Raw genomic sequence first — 23171 nt, 5'->3', positions numbered from 1 at the left:
GGAAAGTTTACCCTGACAGAGGCGTTTTGCCCATTCGCCGGTGGCTCTACTTACCCAAGAAAAGGCGAATATCGTCCGTAGGGACGAATCGGCTGCCTCAAAGGGAGATTTGGTGAAGGAGTCCATTTGCCTGTAGCTAGGATTCCGGAATGAGGAAGTGTCTGCCATAAGAAGAATGGTATGCCTAGTTGGGCAAGCGACTACTTTCTGAAAAGAGGACCATCTTTTCAGTGTCCTCTGGGAATGGATACAGGGCATCCATGCGTTTTGGCCTTGTGAAGCGCCTGTTTGAACCACCTTTCTAAAGAGTTACATTTTTTAGAGTGGGAGGGGAAGAATTCTGGAGAGTGGTGGGTCCGGCGGAAACAAAAACCCCTCTTGGAAAGAGAACGGTTTCTGATGCTGGACAATCAGAGTATTCTTAAAGGGAACCGGTCATCTACATTATGCGGTCCTCACTGACAGCAGCATAATGTAGTGGCAGACATGTGGATTTCTGCGGTCTGTCACTTATTTTCTCAACTGAAGCCGTTTTGAACAATTTACATGCAGAGCGCAGCCAGATGCCGCTACCTCCGCCCACACAGTAATAGGAAGAAGACTGTCAATCAGTGGAGAGTGGGCAGTGGGAGTGGCAGCTCATGAATATGCCTCCTAGTGGCAGCAGCAATTCCCAATGTCATCTCTGTTTCCCCCAATGACGATAAAACGGAATAATACATGGAGATTCAACATGTGAAAATGTAAAAGCCACACGTTACTTGGAGATCTATCCCACACACGGCAGCAATTCCGGCCCCCTGTTGCACTAACACAGTACCTTTTTATTTAAATAGTCCATATGCCCAATTGGGACCCCCTTCTTCTAGCCAAAGCAAAGAACTGCTGGAAATACACCCCCCCCCCCCCCTGGCAGACAGGACCCAATAGGCCCTAAGTAATGTAGTCTCTGCAGGAAAAATGTGTGCCCCCTGTATTTCCCTGTAGTGTAAATAAAGTTTTACATTGCATATGCTTAAAAGGTTTCAGCAGCTTGAAAGATCATAGGGGAGGCAGTTTTTTTTATAGTTCAGATAAAAAAAAACTCTTTATCTGAACTCTATGGATTTGTTCATGACAGCAGGAAGTGACTCAGGCCCCATGCACACGACGCTAATTTTTGTTGCGCAATTACGGATATGTAATTGCGGATCAAAACAAGAATCCATTTATTTCTATGGCCCACGGACACCTTCACGTATATTTACGGGTAAGTGTCAAGGCCATAGAGATGATCCGCAAAAAATAGGACATGTCCTATATTTTTTTATTTTGCGGACCGTGCTCCCATACTTTATAACGGGAGCACGGCCCGCAAATGCGCTTGACAGTCCGCGGTCGTCCTTGCCCATAATCACAGACTGTGCGCACAGCTGCGGCCATGTGCAGGTAGCCTTAGACAGGAAACAATTTTACTAGAGCAGCAGTCCTGTGTTTCTATGTAACCAATATATTACAATAAGAAGAAAGTCAGTCCAGTGTATACCTGCATTGGGTAAATCCTTTGTATAAGAACATCAACACACCCCACTATGCCACCTTCAGGCAAGAGTGAAGACAGACGAAGGCAGAAAGGTCTGGGGTCAGGAAAATATCCAAGCCCGACATACCACCGAGCAGGCCGAGTGCTGTTTCCTGCAATCTGGAAAACAAATGATATACCTAAGTTCATATCTTTCATATGGCACCAATCTTAGTCATACATTTATTTTTTCTCTTCTTCCTCAGACGAATTCAAAACAGCAATGTGGAAGCGTATGCCATCCTTTTTGATCTGTTGCTTATTGACTTGTATTGTAACAAATGAAACTTGTCCTCTGCGCTATGAAAATGCAAAAAGATTAGATCATCTTTGAGAATCGATTTTGGCTTTGAGTGGACGTATTTTTAATCAATAAATGGCCAATAGTAAAAAAAAAAAAAAAAACACTTGTAAAAAGATTTGTATTGTATTTAGCAGGCAGAGGCCAGACTAAAGGAACTTTGCTATGCTGAATAAGTTAAAAAGGTATATTGTCAGAAACTGGCATATTGAAATACGGTTTATACCAGACATTTTTTTCTTATTTTATTTTGTATGTAACAAAACACAAAAACAAAACTTGACATTTTCTAGTTTTTGCAGGTCACTAGTCAGCTTTGCTGTGTAGACTGGGACAGGGCTGTAATGAGCCTTAATTGTTCTGCTGGAGGCCTAGATAGGACATGATAGTAACCATACACAGAAATAATTTTTACATCAAGAATGGTTTCCCCCCACTTCCTTGACCCATGCTCCAATAATCATTTTGATCTAAAAATATATAAAGGGAGATGTAAAACGGGACTAACTTCCATTCATTGTAATTGACACAAAGAAGAGGTCTTGCTGCACTGTAAAGACAATACAGTAAGGAAGTGTCTCTCACACTTCTCCCCCCTTCCTGCATGTGTAAATGCCAGTATTCATTGTACATCTACAGTCCATTCAGGACCAGGCAGACAAGAGTTAAGAAAAGCACTTCTCCATTCTAGACCAGTCTAGTATTTAAATAAAATACATGTTCCACTTCTACTACCTTTAACATAAGAGACTCCGGAGCTTCAAGGGGTGTACATGCATCGTCTGAGCCCACCAGTTCAGCTCCATGTACCATTATCTTCTGGCCTATGAACATGCGTCCTTTCTTCAGCAGATATGTGAGTGCGGGATCCAGTAGAGCCTTGATACCATACCAGCCATCAGTCACCTCAATGACAGCAGTTGCTTGCTTTGCATCATTAGTTTCACCGATTCCCAGAGTAAGGATTTTAGAGATACAGAGAACCAGTGTCTTTGCCGGAGTGTCATCTCTCTCCATTATCTTTCTGACAGCTGATCGTCGACATTTATCAATTTCCACATCATATCTGAAAAGAAAATAATTTAATTGCCAATAAAACCTGAAATAAGATAAATTTTCTGCCACAATGTTCAATCTGGTTTAGGAGATATGTGTAGAGGTTCAGATAGCACCAGCTCGGGGGGAGGGGTGCACGGATAGGGGCCCAACCCAATTCTGTATAAGAAAAAAGTATCCGGCACACCAGTTGTAGTTGAGATTTTTTATTATTGTTATTTATCTTAATGCCAGTGGCAGAGTACAACGTTTCGGTCTTAATGACCTTCTTCAGGCACTGAGCCGTACTGGGGACTGTTGTACGAGCACTAGGCTTTGTAAAGGCAGCTGGCCGCTAGTAGAGCCACTTTTACAAAGCCTAGCTCTCGTACAACAGTCCCCAGCACGGCTCATGGCCTGAAGAAGGTCATTGCACTCCGCCACTGGCATTAAGATAAATAACAATAATAAAAAATCTCAACGCCGATTGGTGTGCCGGATACTTTTTTTCTTATTGTTTCTGGTTTAGGAGATATTTAGCATCTATATTGGTGAATTTGTGCTGAATTGTCAAATCTGTGGAACAAATATCAATCGCAAAGTAAAAACTTGAATCTTTGCCAAATAAATCAGGCTTAACCCTTTCATAGTAGACAGTCTGGATTCAACCAGGAAGATCATAACTGGCTAGAAGATTAAACAAAACATTACATAAAGATGGACATAGACATTACATTTTATTCGATCGGTCCCAATTTTAGAGGTAGGAGTTGAGAATCGAATGTGTATGGGGCCTGGCAGACAGTATAGCTTCAAAGGAAACAAGGATCAGTTCCCCCTGGAGTGAAGTGGTGCCTGCTAGGCAGTCTCTTAGAACAAACCCAATGTCCGATCATTGATTGAATGAAATGGCAGCAGGACTAGTACAGCACATTGCTACATGGTCTACTATTGGCTCCGCATGGATTTATTGGAAAGCCACAAACAATTCTGTATTACTAGCTGATGAACAACTCTCATATCTGTGGCCTTAGTTACTCAAGACTCGTTCTAGTTACAAACTTCTTTAAACAGATGGCTTATTAAAGCAAGAATTATAGTTTACGTGATATACTCGGAGGTAACTTTGAGACATTGACTAGGGGACGGTACATACACAATAACCTAATAGTTAACATAGGAACACTAGTTGATATAATTAACGCTTTACCTGTACTTGAGCTGTAGGAGCACTCTGTCCGGTGTCAAGCATCTGCCAGCAAAGATCATAGGGAACATCACTTCCATGGCAGCCAGTTTCCACACAATCCATCGGTAGTGATTGTACACCCATTGTGGGCTGATTAGTTTGGGATCCACCCCTGGAGTGTCACACAGGGCTCTGTAGAGCAATGGACAGCATTACGATTACACTACCCTCACACCAGTTAGCTATTCTGCTGAAAAGTCTAACCTGTGCTGTAACAATAATGTGCACATAGGACATCAATGGAAGTTTATACTTGTATAAAAATCACATTCTGATGTCAGAATCGGACGATTAATACAGAGACAAGTGGAGCTACATAGAAGATGCTGCTTATCTCTTCCTGCAGAAGTCGGTCACAGATATTGTGTGAAGTTCCTTTCCGTGTGCCAACCACTGATTGACTGATATAGTGTCATCTTTTTTTTTTTTCTAAACCGGTTCATCAGCAGCTGCAGTGTGCATTATACAATATTGTGCTTTAGCTGCTGCAGATCATCAGAATACACAGCTTAGCTGCTGCAGCGAGTCCTTTTGAAAGGATTTTAATCAATGGCGCATAGTAGGCTCCCTTTTCTCTTCAAAGAGATTCTGCAGCAGCTCTGTGTATTGCAGGGGCAGGGCTCCAGATGGAAACCAATTAATAGTCATCACACAGAGAAATCTTGATATTATTTGATAAAAAGTGTGTGCTGCATTGAGAGGTCGGTTGTTATGCCATGATTTTCTTTTGAACATGCTAGTTACACAGCTAATGCGGCAATTGAAGAAAGTTTTGCATGTCATTTACTTACTTGCTTTTAGTCTAATAATATTAATAGACAAGACCACAAATAATAAGCACCTGTAGAAAGTCTCTCTGCCAGTGGTGCATTTATCGGTGGGTATGAGCCAGCCGCCATCAGCTATTTGCACCCCACCATCAGACAGGAAAGGTTCCCTTGTGAAATAATCCAGACAGTAAAACTCAAAGGTTCTTGCTTTTTCACTGTTAATTCCAATGTTATTCTTTATAACCCCACATCGATATAACTGAAAGAAGAGAAACATATAAGTGCCGGCTCTCCACAATATAAAGATTGCACATGGAAGTGGTTTAGAACTTAAAGAGGCTCTGTCACCAGATTTTGCAATGTAGATTACAGTAACATTTTTATTTTTAAAAAACGAGCATTTTTTGGCCAAGTTATGACCATTTTCGTATTTATGCAAATGAGGCTTGCAAAAGTACAACTGGGCGTGTTGAAAAGTAAAAGTACAACTGGGCGTGTATTATGTGCGTACATCGGGGCGTGTTTACTACTTTTACTAGCTGGGCGTTGTGTATAGAAGTGTCATCCACTTCTCTTCACAACGCCCAGCTTCTGGCAGTGCAGACACAGCAGTGTTCTCAAGAGATCACGCTGTGTCGTCACTCACAGGTCCTGCATCCTGTCAGACGAGCGAGGACACATCGGCACCAGAGGCTACAGATGATTCTGCAGCAGCATCGGCGTTTGCAGGTAAGTCGATGTAGCTACTTACCTGCAAATGCTGATGCTGCTGCAGAATCAAATGTAGCCTCTGGTGCCGACACGATGCAGGACCTGTTAGTGACGTCACAGATCTGCACTGCCAGAAGCTGGGCGTTCTGAAGAGAAGTGGATGATACTTCTCATCAGAGCGCCCAGCTAGTAAAAGTAGTAAACACGCCTAGTTGTACTTTTGCAAGCCTCATTTGCATAAATACGAAAATGGTCATAACTTGGCCAAAAATGCTCGTTTTTTAAAAATAAAAACGTTACTGTAATCTACATTGCAGCGCCGATCTGCTGCAATAGCAGATAGGGGTTGCAAAATCTGGTGACAGAGCCTCTTTAAAGAGGCTCTGTCACCACATTATAAGTGGCCTATCTTGTACATGATGTGATCGGCGCTGTAATGTAGATTACAGCAGTGTGTTTTTTATTTAGAAAAGCGATAATTTATGCGGAGTTATGACCTATATTATCTTTATGCTAATGAGTTTCTCAGTGGACAACTGAGCGTGTTTTACTATATGACCAAGTGGGCGTTGTACAGAGGAGTGTATGACGCTGACCAATCAGTGAACAATCAGCATCACACACTTCTCCCCATTCATTTACACAGCACTAGCGATATAACTATATCGCTATGTGCAGCCACATAAACGCACTATAACATTACTGCGGTGTCCTGACTATGAATATACCTTACCTCCAGCCAGGACATGATGTGTATTCAGAATCCTGACCACTTCTCTGCACGTCTCTGTGATTTACAGCACAGCACAGCGAGATCTCGTTGTGAATGACAGTTTACAGCTAAATCTCGCGAGCCTACGCCTGCTATGCTGTAAATCACAGAGACGCTACAGAAGTGGTCAGGAGAATGAATACACATCACGTCCTGGCTGGAGGTCATGTATATTCATTGTCAGGACACATAAGTAACGTTATAGTGTGTTTATGTGAATGCACATATAGATATAGCTATATCGCTAGTGCTGTGTAAATGAATGGGGAGAAGTGTATGACGCTGATTGGTCACTGATTGGTCAGCGTCATACACTCCTCTGTACAACGCCCACTTGGTCATATAGTAAAACACGCCCAGTTGCCCATTGAGAAACTCATTAGCATAAAGCTAATATAGGTTATAACTCGGTCAAAAATGAGTTTTTCTAAATAAAAAACACTGCTGTAATCTACATTACAGCGCCGATCACATTATGTACAAGATAGGGCATTTATAATGTGGTGACAGAGCCAACTAAATCCTTTGTCATTGCTCATTACATGAAATATCATTGGATACTGAACTGTCCCTTCACAAGTGACAGGTTAGTCTCATCACTTATACCTTGAAAAAAAGATAAGCTCACATAATAACAGCAGCATGGCAGGGATTTGCATCAGGGTTGTGCAGAGAAACATGCCCAGCGACAGAAGATCTGTCAACCCAGGACAACGCGATTTTTCCAATGGTGTAAACCCCAGATTTTAGCCATCTTGCTCCCACTATAGATTAAGATTCAGACCACTGGTCCTATTCTCTTGTGATATGAGTATGGACTGCTTCTTACATCAGTCTAGGAAAGTGCCAAATAATTGCTTTACGGCACCTGCGAGAATCCCTCCAAAAAAATATATATTCCCACCTTCGATATTTATGGCATAACCATGTGGTATGCCATAAAAGTCTGATAGATGTAGGTCCCAGCTCTGACAGAACAGGGGACCCTTATCCCCACAGGATATGCCATAAATATCTAAGATGGAAAAAACCCTATAAATGCTCCCATCTTACATGCATGGTTGTCCCTATACACTTTAGGTAACCAATTTTAAACACGCATAACACATCAATATACCAGATATGGAAAAACAAAAAGAGGCCGTTATTCCAACAAACATCCCTGGCGGTCACTTGCTGAATTTAAACAGAACCGGTCACTATGACATATCTATTAAAATATGGACAACAGTATATAGAGATAGAAAGGACCAGCCTTTACTATACTCCGGTTAGACTTCAGAGAATTGGGGCCTCTGGGTCGGACAGCTGTTTTAGGCGTCAGTCGGATGTTGGCACGTACCTGCACTGTGTCTGGTCCTGTCCTAGGATTTCGCTATTCTGGTCAAGGGTTGTAGAGTTTCTGCATGATAAATTTGACTTTCCCCGGGTTCTCTCTCCTCAGGTGTGCCTCTTGGGCATTATGAATGAGATAGTACAAGGCTATTATGACAAAATATTTTTTCGATTTGTTTTGTTCTGTGTGAGGAAGATTAGGATTATGGAATGGAAGGCCACGGTGTGTCCTAGTCTAGAACATTGGTTGCAATTGGTAAATAAGTATATACTCTTGTATCAGAAGTTATACATTAGCAGAAGGTGCCCCGACAAATTCGGGAAGATATGGGCTAGGTGGATGGAGATATCGGACACTGCTGTCTGATTCACATGTGTGAACGATGTGTGAATGGATGTCTGTTTTGGGCAATAATAATGATCACCTACTGAGCCTGTCCTTGCAAAAAACTAATATACTCATGTGATCCGTTTAGTTTACATACTGGCTTTTGCACTGTAACTGTATTATTTTCTGTGACGATTGTTATTGCCAACTAGTTTGGTTGGTCAGTAAGCTCTGTTTGTTTTTGTGTGCAACTCTGCACTTTTGTACATTTAGTATTATGAAAATAGTTAAAGAAAACCTTTTAAAAAAAATAAATAAATAAAAAAAAAAAAAAAAAAAAAAAAGAAAGGACCAGTCACCTCTCCTGTCTATTTTAGTAAATGCTTTTATTCCCCATGAAATTGCATTTCTGGAACATCTTTTCTTAGAATTCTACGTTGGGCCGTTCCCGTTATTCCTAAAAGAAATTTATGACTAAATGGACGACTGGGTGTTACCGTTCCTCTTGTCAAAGGGCTGTGTCCCTACACACCGAATGTCAGCACTGATTGGACAGTGTCAGTCTGTGTAGAGACATTCGGTACTGGTAACACCCGGTTGTCAACTTATTCATACATTTCTTGGAGGAATAACAGAGAAATGAAAAAGACAATGGGAAGAAAAGATGCCCCAGAATTGTTATTATGTGGAACACCAGCATTTACTAGAACAGACATGTCAGGAGAGGTCAACATACTGGACTTTGTATTTCCTTTATTGCAAGCATCATGTAAGCCTATGACAGCTTCTACAGAATGAAACCTATCACAATACTGGACAGATCACTAGTGCATCTTTCCTTCAATAACAATACCATATGTACATGAACCTAATGATCGCAGCAGCTCCATACCTGAGCCTCCGTATAGACTGTCGGTTGCCTCCCTTCTACAGCCGTTATTAGGTTAATTCTGTTGGTGGAAGAGTTTTTTTGCCGATATAAAGATCCAGGTTGTGGTTTAATCTTTTGCCTTTGTTTCTTTCGTATTCGCATGTCCTGCAGATCTCTGGCACAACAGATATTTGGAACCAAATCGGAGAAATCTTTCCCTGAATGAAAACACACAAAAACTAAGATCAGTCCCATGTAGCTAGAAAAACAAAAAGGTGACTCTATAAAAATAGACTAATTGTATCACGTGGACAGTTACAGATAATAATAATATTTATATAGCGCCAACATATTCCGCAGCACTTTACAATTCAGGGGGTACATTGTACAGACAATATCAGACATTATATATTGACAAAACTAATTTACAAATCAAATAAGAGGAGTGAGGACCCTGCTCGCAAGAGCTTACAATCTATGAGGAAATAAGGGAGACAGATCCTTACTACTAGGGAAAAACTAATGCAAACGACCCTTACAGCTCTGTACAGAGCCTTAATACGGCACCCAGACTTCTATGGTGCTCTACTGTACCTCAGTATGCCCCCAATTTTAGGAGGTTTTACAGAATTTTTTTTCTATCGGATTCCATATGAGAAATTGTGGCATGCTCCAATAGACCGTGTAATACAACACTGTACGGCGCACCACACACTGGCACATGGACTGCCTCTGTACAGCCGCCGCATGAGGCCTTATGTTGTGTATTTGTACAGCATTTAATCCCTTTAAAATCACAGAATTATTTCAATTACAACTGAACACAATCCATAGAATCAAATCCAGTTCTTTCAAGTCAATAACTACCTGATTTATCCTTCTGTAACTTCCCAACTTCTATACAACTCTCGCTTGGAAGATCTGTGTTCTGATCCGGTCTTGGGGAGGTAACCATTTGATCACCTGAAGATACGAGGAGTTTCTTGTTAAAAGGGATTACGAATGAATTTGTAACTGTTCTGTACAAATTGTCCGGCTCATTTCTATGAACTGCTAGGACATGTGTTGAACTGGCAGGTAAGGAGCTTCGGGAAATATTCAATTTGGAACGAAGATGGGTCGGATGAGTATGCCTGGATTCAAGGACATCCTTTTTTCCTTTTGAGAAACTGCAAAAAAAAAAAAAAGATTAAAAAAAAATTAGCAAACTATACAGAACAAACAAGAGAAAAAAAATAGTCCATACATATCAGCATATGAAAAATTTAAACATCTTTATTGATAACATAAAATACACTAAATGACATAAACAGAGAATCTAAAATAAATCCTTGTACGGATCACAGATGTATACATTGATAGCAGTACATATATATGTAATACACTGATGGTATGCACAATTACTGTAGCTCAATGTAGCTCCAACATAGGGTGCATAAAATAGGAGTAATTTGAAATGTAAACAGTGCAAAGATGGACAATATGCCTAACTCAAAAAGGCCTGTGATAACTCAAAAGTAATTGGTGCCTTGGAAAAACGGCATAAAGCCAAGTTAAGTCCGGTAGATGCACTTACCCATATATGGGAGATTGAGTGTGACCCAGAGGTATAGAAGAGCGCCCCGACGCGCGTTTCGCCTGTGGCTTTCTCAAGGGGTGCAGATGTTATGTTAGTGCCCAGTTTAAATATAAATCAATGAGGTCATCTGATCTATCCTGTGCCAATCAGCCGCTCTTAGTGGCGCCTGACTATGACAGACGTGGATACACGAAAATACCGCCGCCGGACGTTAGTAACCCACCGCGCATGCGCGAATCCCGGGACGCGTCACCAGGGAAACAGCGCAGGCGCAGAGAGCCGTGATAGACGACCGGCGGCCGAAATCCGTGCCCCACCTACCTATTTCATATAGGTCCCATGTAGAGAACCAGGAGATGTATGTACATTTAACAAAATTTGATTATTTGAGAAGCTAAACCTAAACTCACCAAATATGACCATTCTGTCTCTATATAAAGTTAAAAATTGCTGACTAGTAGGATCACTATGTACTAGCGCCATCTAGTGGTTATATTTGAAAATAGACAATTATATTAACAAATAAAATATATATTACATGTTGTGAACAAAGTGTGATTGTAAACAAAAAGAATACAATTTATAATATAAATTATGTGCAAATATGAATAATTGCAAATAGTTATAAAAATACATATACAATACATATATATACAGAAGTGAATATAAAAGGATTTAATCATCAGATTAAAAAAATATATACAACAATATAGTATGAGGAGTCGCATGACATAATTTATGAAAATAAAGTGATTAAGGCAATAAGCAAGAAAAGAAACACGTGTTAAAGTGCATATTAAATCACATACAAAAAAATTATAAATAAACCATACAAATATAAAAGCAATAATAAGGGATAAAAAGGAGAGTATTGGTAGATCACAAAGTTTTCTTTTGCTCCAACAAGCTTATCCTGTAATGATTGTAGTTGTGATCACATGATTGAAAACGGAACCTATCAAGTCCCAACAATGTTGTCAGGACCAGAGGCTGTCCCTTACAGCCGAACCCAGGTGTAGACACAGTTGTGGGGAACTGGATGATCAGCAGAACGGATGTAAATTTATGTTGGTGCTGCACAAATAGCAGAAAATGTTGAAAAAAACAGCGAGCAGTCCTGAAGTGGTAAATCTTTGACAATTTTTTTATTAAGGAGGTTCTAACATAAAAAGAAATAGCTTTAAAAACAGCCTAAGCGCAGTTAGTCCTTTGAAATCAGCGTTAGCATTGTTGTCTTTACATACACGTAGAAAGACGCAGCAGTAAACTCATACCGGCTCTTAATTTATAACTACTTCTAGATTATGGAGTTCACACTTACCTGGCAGGATCAGAAGATAATGACTGTAAGGAAACATTGTAGAAATACTTTCTTCTGTCCTTTAGGCTCTCTAGAAGGAGAAAAGGAGATTGAATAGAAGTTAACATTTAAATGATATATATACGAATACACGAGAACAACACACACACACACACACACACACACACACACACACACACACACACACACACACACACACACACACACACACACTGGAAAAAAAAAAGCTGCAAACAAGCACACTTGTATGTGAATTCAAACAGTCAAAAGCCATGTTTAGACTTTGTATTGTGCTGGGATTTTACCGCAATTTTGTTTTTTGGCAAAGAAGTAGCTCTAGGAAACGCTCCTAGAAATGCTTCTAAGAAAAAAAATAATTAAAATCTGCATTTACTCAATATTGAAGGCAAGGGGAAAAACTTCAGCAAAACAAGGACAAATAAGGGCATGCCACGGTGTTAAAAAAAATAAATAAAATGTAAAAAAAAACAACGCTAAAAAAAAACCAAAATTACACATGTGTGTGATATCTGGACGCAAAAACTAAGCTAAAATGCAAAGTCTGATCATAGCAACACAGAATTGTAAAATAAATTAAAGAGGTTGTTTCATCACAGGCATTGATGGGCACATCGCTAAGATATGCCCAATGTCGGATTAGCGGGGGTAAGACTGCTGTGACTCCTTACAAATCGCTAGAGTAAAGTGACAGCAGCGTTAGAAAACTGCCGGGCCACTTTGTCTACTGACAGCTGCAGTTTTCTGTGTAGTTACACAGTGAACTGTTGACTATGATGGGCCAACCATACGGCCTATGGAGAAAGCCAAGGCATCGGTGTTAAAGGGAATGTGTTGCTAGAATTTTTTTTTTGTTAAACAGTTCGTGTATAAATGATTAGACATGGTTAGAATTTTTTTACATTTTTTCACAAGTCAGGAAATATTATAAATTAGATTCTAATTTATAACATTTCCCTGTGCTGGTCACTAGAGGGAGCAATTCCCAAAATTGCAGCATTGGCATGTGGTAAAGCAACCACATTGCTTTATGCTGCAAATTTGGTGTAAACACACTCGCTCTAGTGAGATCACAGAATCCCCCCTCCCTTATCCTGGTTAGTGCCAGGAGAAAGGAGGGGATTGAACGTTCAAGCCTCCTACACTGTGTGCCGCCATTTTTTCAGCGAATACACAGTGTAGTAGGCTTACATACAGTGGTTATAACACAAAACATACATAAACATGCCTTACCTGCTCCTGCCGCCACCGGTCCGTCCGCTCCCTCCGCTTGCTTCTGAACACATGCCCGGAAGCCGCAACCGGAAGTAGTCATCTTACTGTCCGGCCGCGGCTTTCCGGTCCACAAGAAAATGGCGCCGGATGTCGCTCGGCCGAAGACCTTCCATTTGGACTGTGTGGGAGCGGCGCATGCGCCGTTCCCACACAGACGGCGTACAGCATAGTGAATGGAACGGCTCCCGTTCGCATTCTCTATGGGGCTGTATGTGTTGTTAATCGACACATACAGAGATGAAATAAAAAAATTTCAGCCCCCATAGAGAAGAAAAAGTTTGACAAAAAAAAAGTAAAAAACACAAAACACACAAATAAATAAACTTTTTTTTTAATAAAACACTAAAAGCAAAATTATCTAAAAATTTATTTTTTTTCGCGGCACATTCCTTTAACATGTAAAGGATGGCTTCATAATAAAAAACTCACCGTGAGGACTGCTTGTGAGAGGCTTCAAAGCTGCTTTGGGTTCGTTCTGCAGGGATCTGTCAAACTCTGGTAAAAGTTGCCTTTTGATTGGCGGTTCTCCTGTGTGTAAAAACATTTTATATTCAGATGATAAAGTGGGAATTTCCAAAAGTGCCAGTGCCCAAGAAAAACTGTAGTTCAGTAGGTGGGCAAATGTGGTCTGAGTGGGAAACCTTAGTGAAATGTGAACCATTATCCATCGCTGACACAATAACCCAGATGTAAAGTCTGTGGAGAAATAATTTGTTGTTCTTTGGACTTATCAAGTAGCAAAGAAAAAATGGTGCAATTGCCCTCAGCAACCAATTATTTTATGCAGCCTTAGAAAAATAAAAGATAAATCTGATTGGTCACTAAGAGCAACTGCTCAACTTTTCCACTACTTGATAGTCTTCTTTATATTATGCCGTTTCGGCTTCGTAACGGGCACTAGAAAGACCACAGACCCAAATTTTTCTCTTTTACATAATTGCTTGGTCCCTAAAGTCAATATTTGAAAACACTTTCAACTCAACATTTTTGGGGCTTTTGAAAAGGATAACCAATTGCTGCCTATAAAATTAAACAACTTTGCAAGGTCTTAACCCCTAAAAATACATTTTTGCCATCGACATAGCTGTATAAGAGCTTATTTTTTGCAGGAGTTGCATTTTTTAATGGCATCATTTTGGGGTACAAAAGGTACTGAATAATTTATGGGGTAAAAAAAAAAAAAGCAATTCCTCCCTAGTTTTTGGGGATTTGCTTTTAAGGTGTTAATCGTGCAGTATAAATAACATGTCTACAGCTCCTATTCATCTCCATGGTATCAGACTACAAACAAACCCTAGTACTGTGTAGTCTGACCCTGCAGTCGTATTTCCATCCATCTCTTCCCTTCTTGCTAATCTACCAAATTTATGATAGTAAGAAGTAGGCGACAGATTGGAGTAGGACCGCAGGATCAGACTAGAAGGTTTGTTTGTAGTCTGTTACTATGGAAACACAAAGTTCTCCATAGGAGCTGTAGAGACAGAACGATAGATTTTTAATTAAGACAATTTACAAAGTTGTTCTTCCATTTTAAATGCATTGGAACAATAAAATTGGCAGCAAAAACATAAAATGTAAATAAACCGCATACCACGTGGAGTTCCATCTTCGGACCGTAATCTTTTTCCATTTCGAACATTTGGTAGCTTATCTAAACATGAAAATAAAACATCTGTTCTTATTTCAGCATCCGTCAGATCCTCATCATCCTGGAATGCTTTTGCACTTTCTGCTGCTTCAATCTCAAAGTCATTTTCAGGAGTGTGTGATGTCAAATACAAATTTGTTGTTCCAGGACCATAGAGGGGTGTAGAATGTTTTGCAACACCACGAATAGGAAAGTCAGAAGACCTAGTTAAAGTATTTTGTTCCCCTCCATTACCTTCAGCGGTGTTCTTCTGCAAGCGGCCCAGCTTGGTAACAGAGTCTGTAAAACGTTGAGTGTTCAATAATGGGTTTGGTGCGCTCATTTTTACAGACTCGAGATTTTCGTTAAAATTATCTTTTCCGTTTTTGCTGGTATTACATTCTTCAAAAAAGCCTTTAACTTTCTGCAGTGCATCTTCTGAAACACAAACTTGCTTCCCACTAGCAGTGTTAAACCCCAATGAATTCTGTGTCGGCACATTAGTGGAATATTTTTTTTCTGATGCTTCGGCCACTCTCCCTTTGAGGTTTTCTCTTAGTGATACTTTCACTGCAGTTGTCGATTTAGGATTAGGATGGATATCTAGAGAACTGCGCTGCGACAAGCAGCCACTGCCTATTTCAGAAAATATTTCTTGTGCCCTCTTCAAAGACTCCTCTGACACAGTCACAGATTTACCACCGGCTGTGCTAAAACACGGCATTTTGGGTATTGAACCATCTTTCCCCTCTGGCTTTGTGGTGTCTATTTGGGACTCGTTACCGTCTACAGAATAAAGGTTCGCTGTCACAGAATTTTTTTTATTTGCCCGACACATACCATCTGCCGAGGAGCCACCACATCCTTCGTTTTGGTTTCTCTTGGTTGCTGTAGTGCCCTGTGAACCGCTTGCAGTGTCCGGTGAATTGTCAGTATCCACGAAAAGCAGTTTTGTCTTTTGGAGTGAATTATGAGAGATCGTCACAGGATCTCCACTTGCTGCGTGTACGTTATCAAGATCTCTACTGGTGATGCAGAGGTCGGTCATTCCTTTATTTTCCTTCATTATAGAACCAGCGGAGACACTTCCTTGGAGTGACTGATTTTCTACCTGTTCACCATTTAAATCCCCAAACATCTCTCTAGCTTTTTGTAACGCCTTACTTGACAAATGAACAGGGTTCCCCTTTGCTGTGCTAAAAAATGCCATCTTTCGGTTGTAGATTTCTTGCGGAGGAAAACACATGCGGTTATCTAGTTCTTTGTCTAAAACTTTTTCTAAATAAGGATTAGTACGTGGATGGAGAGATGGTTTTCGCTTGTTGACTTCTGCGGCCCTGGATTGAGCTCTTTGGTTAGGCTCCAAGGCATCTAAATTTCTAGTCGGCATCTTGTTGGACAGAAATGTATCCCGGGCTTCAGTATCTACAAACATCTGCTTTGCTTTCTGGAGAGAACTTTTGGATACTGCTACGGATTTACCGCTTGCTGTACTGAAACCTAGTGGTGGCAAGGTGCATTTGACATTTCTTCCTTCATTTTGGTTGACTGAAGAACCAAGTTTTTCCTGATCTGCATATAGACAGTTCTCTAGATCAGCAGACATTCCCTGAGCTTTCTTTAAGGCGTCTGACGGCTGCATAAATTGGTCACCAGTGCTAAAAATTGTTTTGCTTGAGTTACCAATTTCGCTTTTAGAAGAATAAGACTTATTAGACATTTCATCGCTGGAGATGTTCTCGAAGGCTCTTATATCTGGAGATTCTTTAGAGTTTAGGCCGGCTGTAATCCGATTAACACCAGGCTGATTTTTTCCGATTTCGGTTACGCAAGAAATTATTTTGTGATCCAGAGAAACGGAAGGATCGCGGACTCCAGATTTACTCTCACTGGATAGATTTCTTTGTCCAACATCTGACACAACATTAGCTTCTCCAAGATCGGCAATGGATTCTGGTGCTTTCTTAAGAAATTTGTGGGAGTCATCTATCATTTTGCTATTGACAGTGCTAAAATCTTGTTGAGGAAAGTCAAAAGTGGTTTCAGATTCTTTTTGTAAGTCATTCAAACTACCAGAATTTAATTTAGATTCAGACAAGACAATTCCAGTTACTTGCTGATCCCCCAGAGGACCATCATCTATTTCAGCAAACATCTTGTGAGCACTTCTTAGACCCTTCTCCGACAACTGAAGAGGTTTACCGCTTGCAGTATTAAATAATGACATGCTTGATATTGAATTATTTTGCTGAGGAATATAGGACTCTTTGTTCACCTCGTTTCTTAACGCATGCAAAATCTGCTTTGGTTTCGGAGGACGACCATAAGAAATTATTTTGGGGGCTGTACTTTCTTTACAGAAAACCACTGGAGGCCGGTCAAACGTTGGCCCATGTGTTACCTTTCCTGCAAAAGTGGTACTAGCCGGATGTGCATTTGTTTCAAGCCCCAGATTTGATGGTTCATGCACCGTGCGCGCCTTCACATCTTCACATAGGGCAGCTGTATCCAATATATCATTGAACAGAGTTGTCGCTTTATCTAAAGAAGCTTTCTTAATATCAATGAAATTGCCTTTTCCAGTAACAAACCCAACTGGCATTGTTGACAAACATGAAGCTGAATCACGGTTTTCATCGTTTTTGGATGTGGTGTCACATTTTTGACCACGCTCTGCCTCTAAACCTCTCTCACTATCCTCCATTTCAGTGGTTTGTATTATAGGTGCATGGTTTTCGGCACTCCTACAATTATGTGGTTTACTGGACAGCCCAGCACCTGAAAAATATTCCTCTTTGGCCTGTGCATGTGATAAAGCGGTAGTTTGTACAATATCTGACGCTTCAGGCAGTCTAGCATTCCTATCAGCCGTAACCTGTAAAACATTGAATGTTTGGTTCTTAGATAAACTATTCAGATCTGGAGTGGTCTTGGTACGTTTTTCTACCTTTTCTTCTAAATCACTAAACATCTCAATTGCTTTGACTAAATCCTCATCGGTAATGTTAACAGATTTACCACTTGCCAAGATAAAGCCACCAGCAGCTCCGTCACTGTGTTTGAAGACAGATCTATAATCCGCCACGTCACAAGCATTGGTGGCGGCGTTACTTTTACTTTCAGAGGACGATGGGACTCTCGTAACATTGCTTTCTCTATTCCCTTCTCCAGCAGCAAAGCTGTCATTGAAGTCCACATCATTCCAGACATCTGAAGTATTGAGCTTCTGAGAATCACTGCTGATCTTTTGCATATTTTCATGATCTAATCCCGGTATATTTAGTTTATTAACCTGTGTAAAGTCAAACTGACTGCCTGCATTTTCTAAAATAGATGAAAGTTCGTGGATTTCAGTTTTCTGGCTTTCTGTAAAGAAGTCATATAACTTTGATTCTATTCCTTTCGATAAACCTTGCACGTTCCCCATGCTTATCTTTGTAGGAGTAACAATCAATGTTCGTGCAGAAATTTCCTTGAAGCTCTGAACGTTGAAGTCTCCCGTCAACTGACCTTCTGAAGAGGGCTGTTTGCACGAGCTTGAGGTAATAGGCGGTTGGGTTTCTTCATTTATTTTCTCAACATCCAAGTTCCTTAAAGCATTAATTGTCATATTGATATCCAGGTCACCCTGTTCAGGCTTCATGTTCGATATGGTCTGGTCACAATGATTTGTTTTGCACTTCTTGCTTGCGTTTTGATCGATTTCCCGTTCAATATCCTTGAGTAAGATACTTTCTTTAGCACTTGCACGTTCTGTCACTATTATTTCCTTATGTGATGCGGTCATAGTAGTATCGGTGTTAGCCACCAAAATTAAAGGGTTTTTGCGGTCTCCCTTTTCAATTTCAGCAGGACTTAAAATAGACGGATCCTCATCTTCTTTTAACAGAAATTCTCCTTTTCTTAGATTTTTTTCTGAAATGTATATGTATTTATTAGATGCAGTTTTAAAACCTTCCAAAGTTTGCATATTTGTGCCGATCAGTAAATCACTGCACGTTGCGTTAATCGATTTAGACTTCATTTTTGCAGCGTGCGGAGTAGTGCAGATGTTATTTTGCCTTGTATATGTAAAGGAATCACAATTGTTTCGGGCGATAAGAAGATTCTCTTGTGACTCTTGTTCTCTTTCCAGATCATTTGTCACAGATTCTGAGACATTGACTTCTAGCTGTGAGATGCTCGCCAAATCTGCCACTTGAAGCTTTGTAGAATCACCACAAATGGAGGACACAGCTGGTGTATTTATGATCGATGTCACCGAAGAGGTTGTTGTTGGCTCGATGGGACCCACCTGCCTCATATTCATGAAATTATCTTCTATTTCTTGGAAATCTAGACTATCATCTTTAAAGTGATCACTGTCTTCCGCTATGACTAGTTTTACTTCTGGCAGGCTATATGCCGCTGCAGCATTCTGTAAATCCAATGATCCTGAGAAGAAAAATAATGTAAACCGTCAAATTCCATTGTTTAGTAGATAAAGTAAAATTCAGATGTAAGTAACATGCCAAGTTAAACAGTAATGTACTAGCAAGCAAAAAAAAATAAAAAAAGGAAGAAAAGAAAAGCCGCTTGCTCTCTCTTTGAGCGATTTCCAACTCTGGAGCATTTTTTTTGCATTAGATTCAATAGCGAAGGCAGAAAACAAAACAGTCAAACAACGCTGGCAAGTCAAAAATCTGCCTCAAAATCCCTGAAGGAGTTTTGAGGCACATTTTTTTTTTCTTCCTGCAAAAAACTCCTTATGTACAAGGTCTTAAGCTTCACAGTACAAAATCCTACCAATTTTCCCAGTGGCTTCAGGTTGCTGAAAATCCATGTTAAGACTATACAGAAATTTGGGGTGCTTTTTCAGTGTAGACAGGATAGGTTTAGGTTTCTGGTGAGCTATACGGCTACTTTTCCAAGGAACGTCGGGTGCAGAGGACGATGACGGAGGAAGCCCCTCTTCAGATTTCTCCTTGTGTTCCTTATTTTGATAAGCGCTTTCTGGATTATTCGTATTGGTCTCATTAGGACCTTGAGACGCACCATTATCCCTGTGCAGTAGTGAATCACTACATGTTGAACTTTCCATCATATTGCGATCTCCACAACCCCCAATTTTAACAGCTAAGTTCTCCTCTTGCGTTGTATCAGGGAGGTTCAGTGGAGTCCAGTCATAAGATGAAGAGATTTCTCTTGAACAAGTCTTACGCTGTAGTATTTTGCTATTTATGTTGTGGTTCTCCAAATCTAACAATGTATTTGGCTCTTCAGTGTTTTCTACCAGTGCATCATTTTTTCCAGTCACATCACTGAACGGTTTATTTTTTCTTTTAATTCGTCTATCGACTTTTACTTTTCTCAATTCTGTTTTTTCATTGGTGAAAAAGATGGACAAAACATCCTCCATTCCTTCAATGGCATTCTCAACCACTTGGCACGCTTTCTCATCTCCGACAGCACTCAAAACTGCTTTCTTCTGTTGTGCCTTCAGATAAGCAGAGGACTTCACATTTTCCTTGCTTTCAAAAGTAATACTTTCTGCTGTAAAAGAGAACAGGTATGAAAAATATCAGGTAGGAAGGTTAGATCAAAGGTAAATCAACCAGTGCATGCCCAGATAATAAACTCTGGCAATATAGCTTGTTTTAGGAAACCGGTCTCTTTCTCCACTTATTATTATTATACACCTCTCTCCCCCTATACCTGACTAGTGCATTGTAATCCTGTTACTGTCCGGAAATTCTGCACTCCACAACTACGAGGCCGGAGCTTTCAGTCTCAGAAGGAGGGGAGGCGGCAGGCAGGCGCGCGCGCGCACACGCACGCACCAGCGCTTTATTGAGAACTACAATGGATCAGTCTTTTCAGGGTAAATTCTTCGGTATAATGCTGTATACCCGCTGCAAGGGCTGCATCAAATAGTTCTCATGTCTCATGAAGGAGCAGGTAATTGTCCACAGTATTGAGGCTTGGAGAACATGAGGAGCTCACCCAGAACACCGATGAGGACCGTCTGCTAGTTCATTAGAACCAGGCACAAGATTGTGGGTTGTGGGCTTGGGGACAGGGTGAAGTGCTTTGGAGTGTGGGAGAACATCATAGCAGCTAGTGACAGCCCCTACCCAGACCTGAGCTCAAGAAAAACTAACAATAAGGGTATGTGCACACCATAACTGCAATTACGGAGCTGTTTTCAGGAGAAAACAGCCGTCTGAATTTCTGACGTAATTGCTCGTACGCGCGTTTTCCGTGTCGTCTTTTACGGACGTAATTTGGAGCTGTTCTTCATTGGAGTCAATGAAAAACGGCTCCAATTACGTCCCAAGAAGTGTCCTGCACTTCTTTTGACAAGGCTGTAATTTCACGCGCCGCCTTTTGACAGCGACACGTAAAATGACAGGTTGTAAGCACAGTACATCGTAAAGCCCATTGAAAGTAATGGGCAGATGCTTGCCCACGTATTGGAGGCGTTTTTTCAGACGTAATTCGAGGTGTAAAATGCCTCCATTACGTCTGAAAATAGGTCGTGTGAACCCAGCCTTAAAGATGGAGCCTGCAGAGACTGCTGAAAAAAGAGATCATACAGGCACAATGTTGTCGGAATTACTGATATTACTCAAGTATACACACAGCACGCATAAAGTTCATCCAGAATGGAAGACACACTTTGAACAATGTAGCATTTCTGAAGGTTACATATTGTTTCTGGCTAACACGGTACTACACTATTTTTTACTGTACTTGGTGAAGGTTAACTCCAAACTTACTGAAAAGCCTTAAAAAGAGAGACTGTACTTTCAAACTGTTCATATGTCACAGAGACATAAGTTTGGATCAGTGGGGGTCCAGGTGGGATCCCCACCGTTGCTGAAACAAAGGTGCACAAGTGTTCAGCTGAGCAAAATTAATCTTTGGCTGTGAACGGCGCTCCTCGTTACTACAGGACTACTGTGTCCATGTAAAACAGTGTTTTACAGGGACAGTAGTCCCGTAGTAGCTTGAAATCAATATGCTTTGGTCCTGTTTTACGGTGATCCTTGTTAGGCTGAAGACGTGCTCACAGATTTAGGATAGTTGTTCTGGGCCAATATAAAAAAAAAAAAAAACACCCACCCACATCGTCGTATACATAGAAGCTGTATTGTTCGCCATCATCGGAATCCATCAGTGAAGTGAACGTACGACTTAGCTGAGAGCGGGTACTGTGTGACACACACACAGGATACCGATAATATCGCTCACGTCTGATGATCTTAGATGTGATCGATATTACGGTGATCCTGTCTGTCAGACACACAGTACCCGCTCTCAGTCAATTCGTCAGTTGACTTTGCCGACTGATTCAGCGTATAGTGAACGATACAGCTCCTATGTATACAGGATACATAGAAGCTGTATTAGAAAAGCTTAAAGAATTGAATCATGCTGATAGCACTGTGTTCAGTTGTTCTCCCAGCACTGCACTATGCAGAAAGCCCTTAAAGAGGTTCTGTCACCACATTATAAGTGGCCTATATTGTACATGATGTGATCGGCGTTGTAATGTAGATTACAGCAGTTTTTTATTTAGAAAAACTATAATTTTTGACTGAGTTATGACCTATATTAGCTTTATGCTAATGAGTTTCTTAAAGGACAACTGGCCGTGTTTTACTTTTTGGCCAAGTGGGCGTTGTACAGAGGAGTGTATGACGCTGACCAATCAGTGACCAATCAGCGTCACACACTTCTCCCCATTCATTTACACTGCAGATAGCGATATAGCTATATCACTATATGCAGCCACATAAACACACTATAACATTACTGCAGTGTCCGGACAATGAATATACATTACCTCCAGCCAGGACGTGATGTGTATTCAGAATCTTGACCACTTCTGTAGCATCTGTGTGAGACTACAGCACAGCACAGCAAGATCCCGCTGTAAATGACAGCCAACAGCGTAATCTCGCAAGACTACGCCTGCTGTGCTGTAACTCAGAGAAGTGCAGAGAAGTCTCAGGATTCTGAATACACATCCCGTCCTGGCTGAAGGTAATGTCTATTCATTTTCAGGACACTTGATTAACATTAATGTGTGTGTAATGTGGCTGCACATCATGTTCTAGTAAGAACACGATGCTGCTATGTAAATGAATGGGGAGAAGTGTATGATGCCGATTGGTCACTGATTGGTCAGCGTTATACACTTCTCTCCACAACGCCCACTTGGTCATATAGTAAAACACGCCCAGTTGGTCATTAAGAAACTCATTAGCATAAGGCTAATATAGGTCATAACTCTGTCAAAAATAATCGTTTTTCTAAATAAAAAAAACACTGCTGTAATCTACATTACAGCGCCGATCACATTATGTACAAGTTAGGCCACTTACAATGTGGTGACAGCCAAAAAAAAAAAAAAAGGTGCCCATAGCATTTAAT

General features: G+C 40.7%; 1 protein-coding gene across 2 annotated transcripts in view; it reads right to left on the bottom strand.

Moving 5' to 3' along the window:
- BRCA2 (BRCA2 DNA repair associated) overlaps positions 1-23171 on the bottom strand; it is a 47791-nt gene that overhangs the window by 17952 nt on the left and 6668 nt on the right. The window contains exons 9-18 of one of the 2 annotated variants that reach the window (XM_075851702.1): positions 19539-20282; positions 14718-19187; positions 13556-13654; positions 11834-11903; positions 9801-10102; positions 8955-9151; positions 4988-5175; positions 4108-4278; positions 2598-2928; positions 1526-1681 (exon numbers count right to left, since the gene is read on the bottom strand). In XM_075851702.1, coding sequence (XP_075707817.1) covers positions 1526-1681; positions 2598-2928; positions 4108-4278; positions 4988-5175; positions 8955-9151; positions 9801-10102; positions 11834-11903; positions 13556-13654; positions 14718-19187; positions 19539-20282 — 6728 coding nt within the window. Of the gene's footprint in view, positions 1-1525; positions 1682-2597; positions 2929-4107; positions 4279-4987; positions 5176-8954; positions 9152-9800; positions 10103-11833; positions 11904-13555; positions 13655-14717; positions 19188-19538; positions 20286-23171 lie in introns of both variants that reach the window. The other variant, XM_075851701.1, reaches the window with a different exon arrangement.

Source organism: Rhinoderma darwinii, chromosome 2 (assembly GCF_050947455.1).
Source record: "Rhinoderma darwinii isolate aRhiDar2 chromosome 2, aRhiDar2.hap1, whole genome shotgun sequence".
Classification (NCBI taxonomy): Eukaryota; Metazoa; Chordata; class Amphibia; order Anura; family Rhinodermatidae; genus Rhinoderma; species Rhinoderma darwinii.
This window is presented reverse-complemented; position numbering and strand designations above follow the sequence as displayed.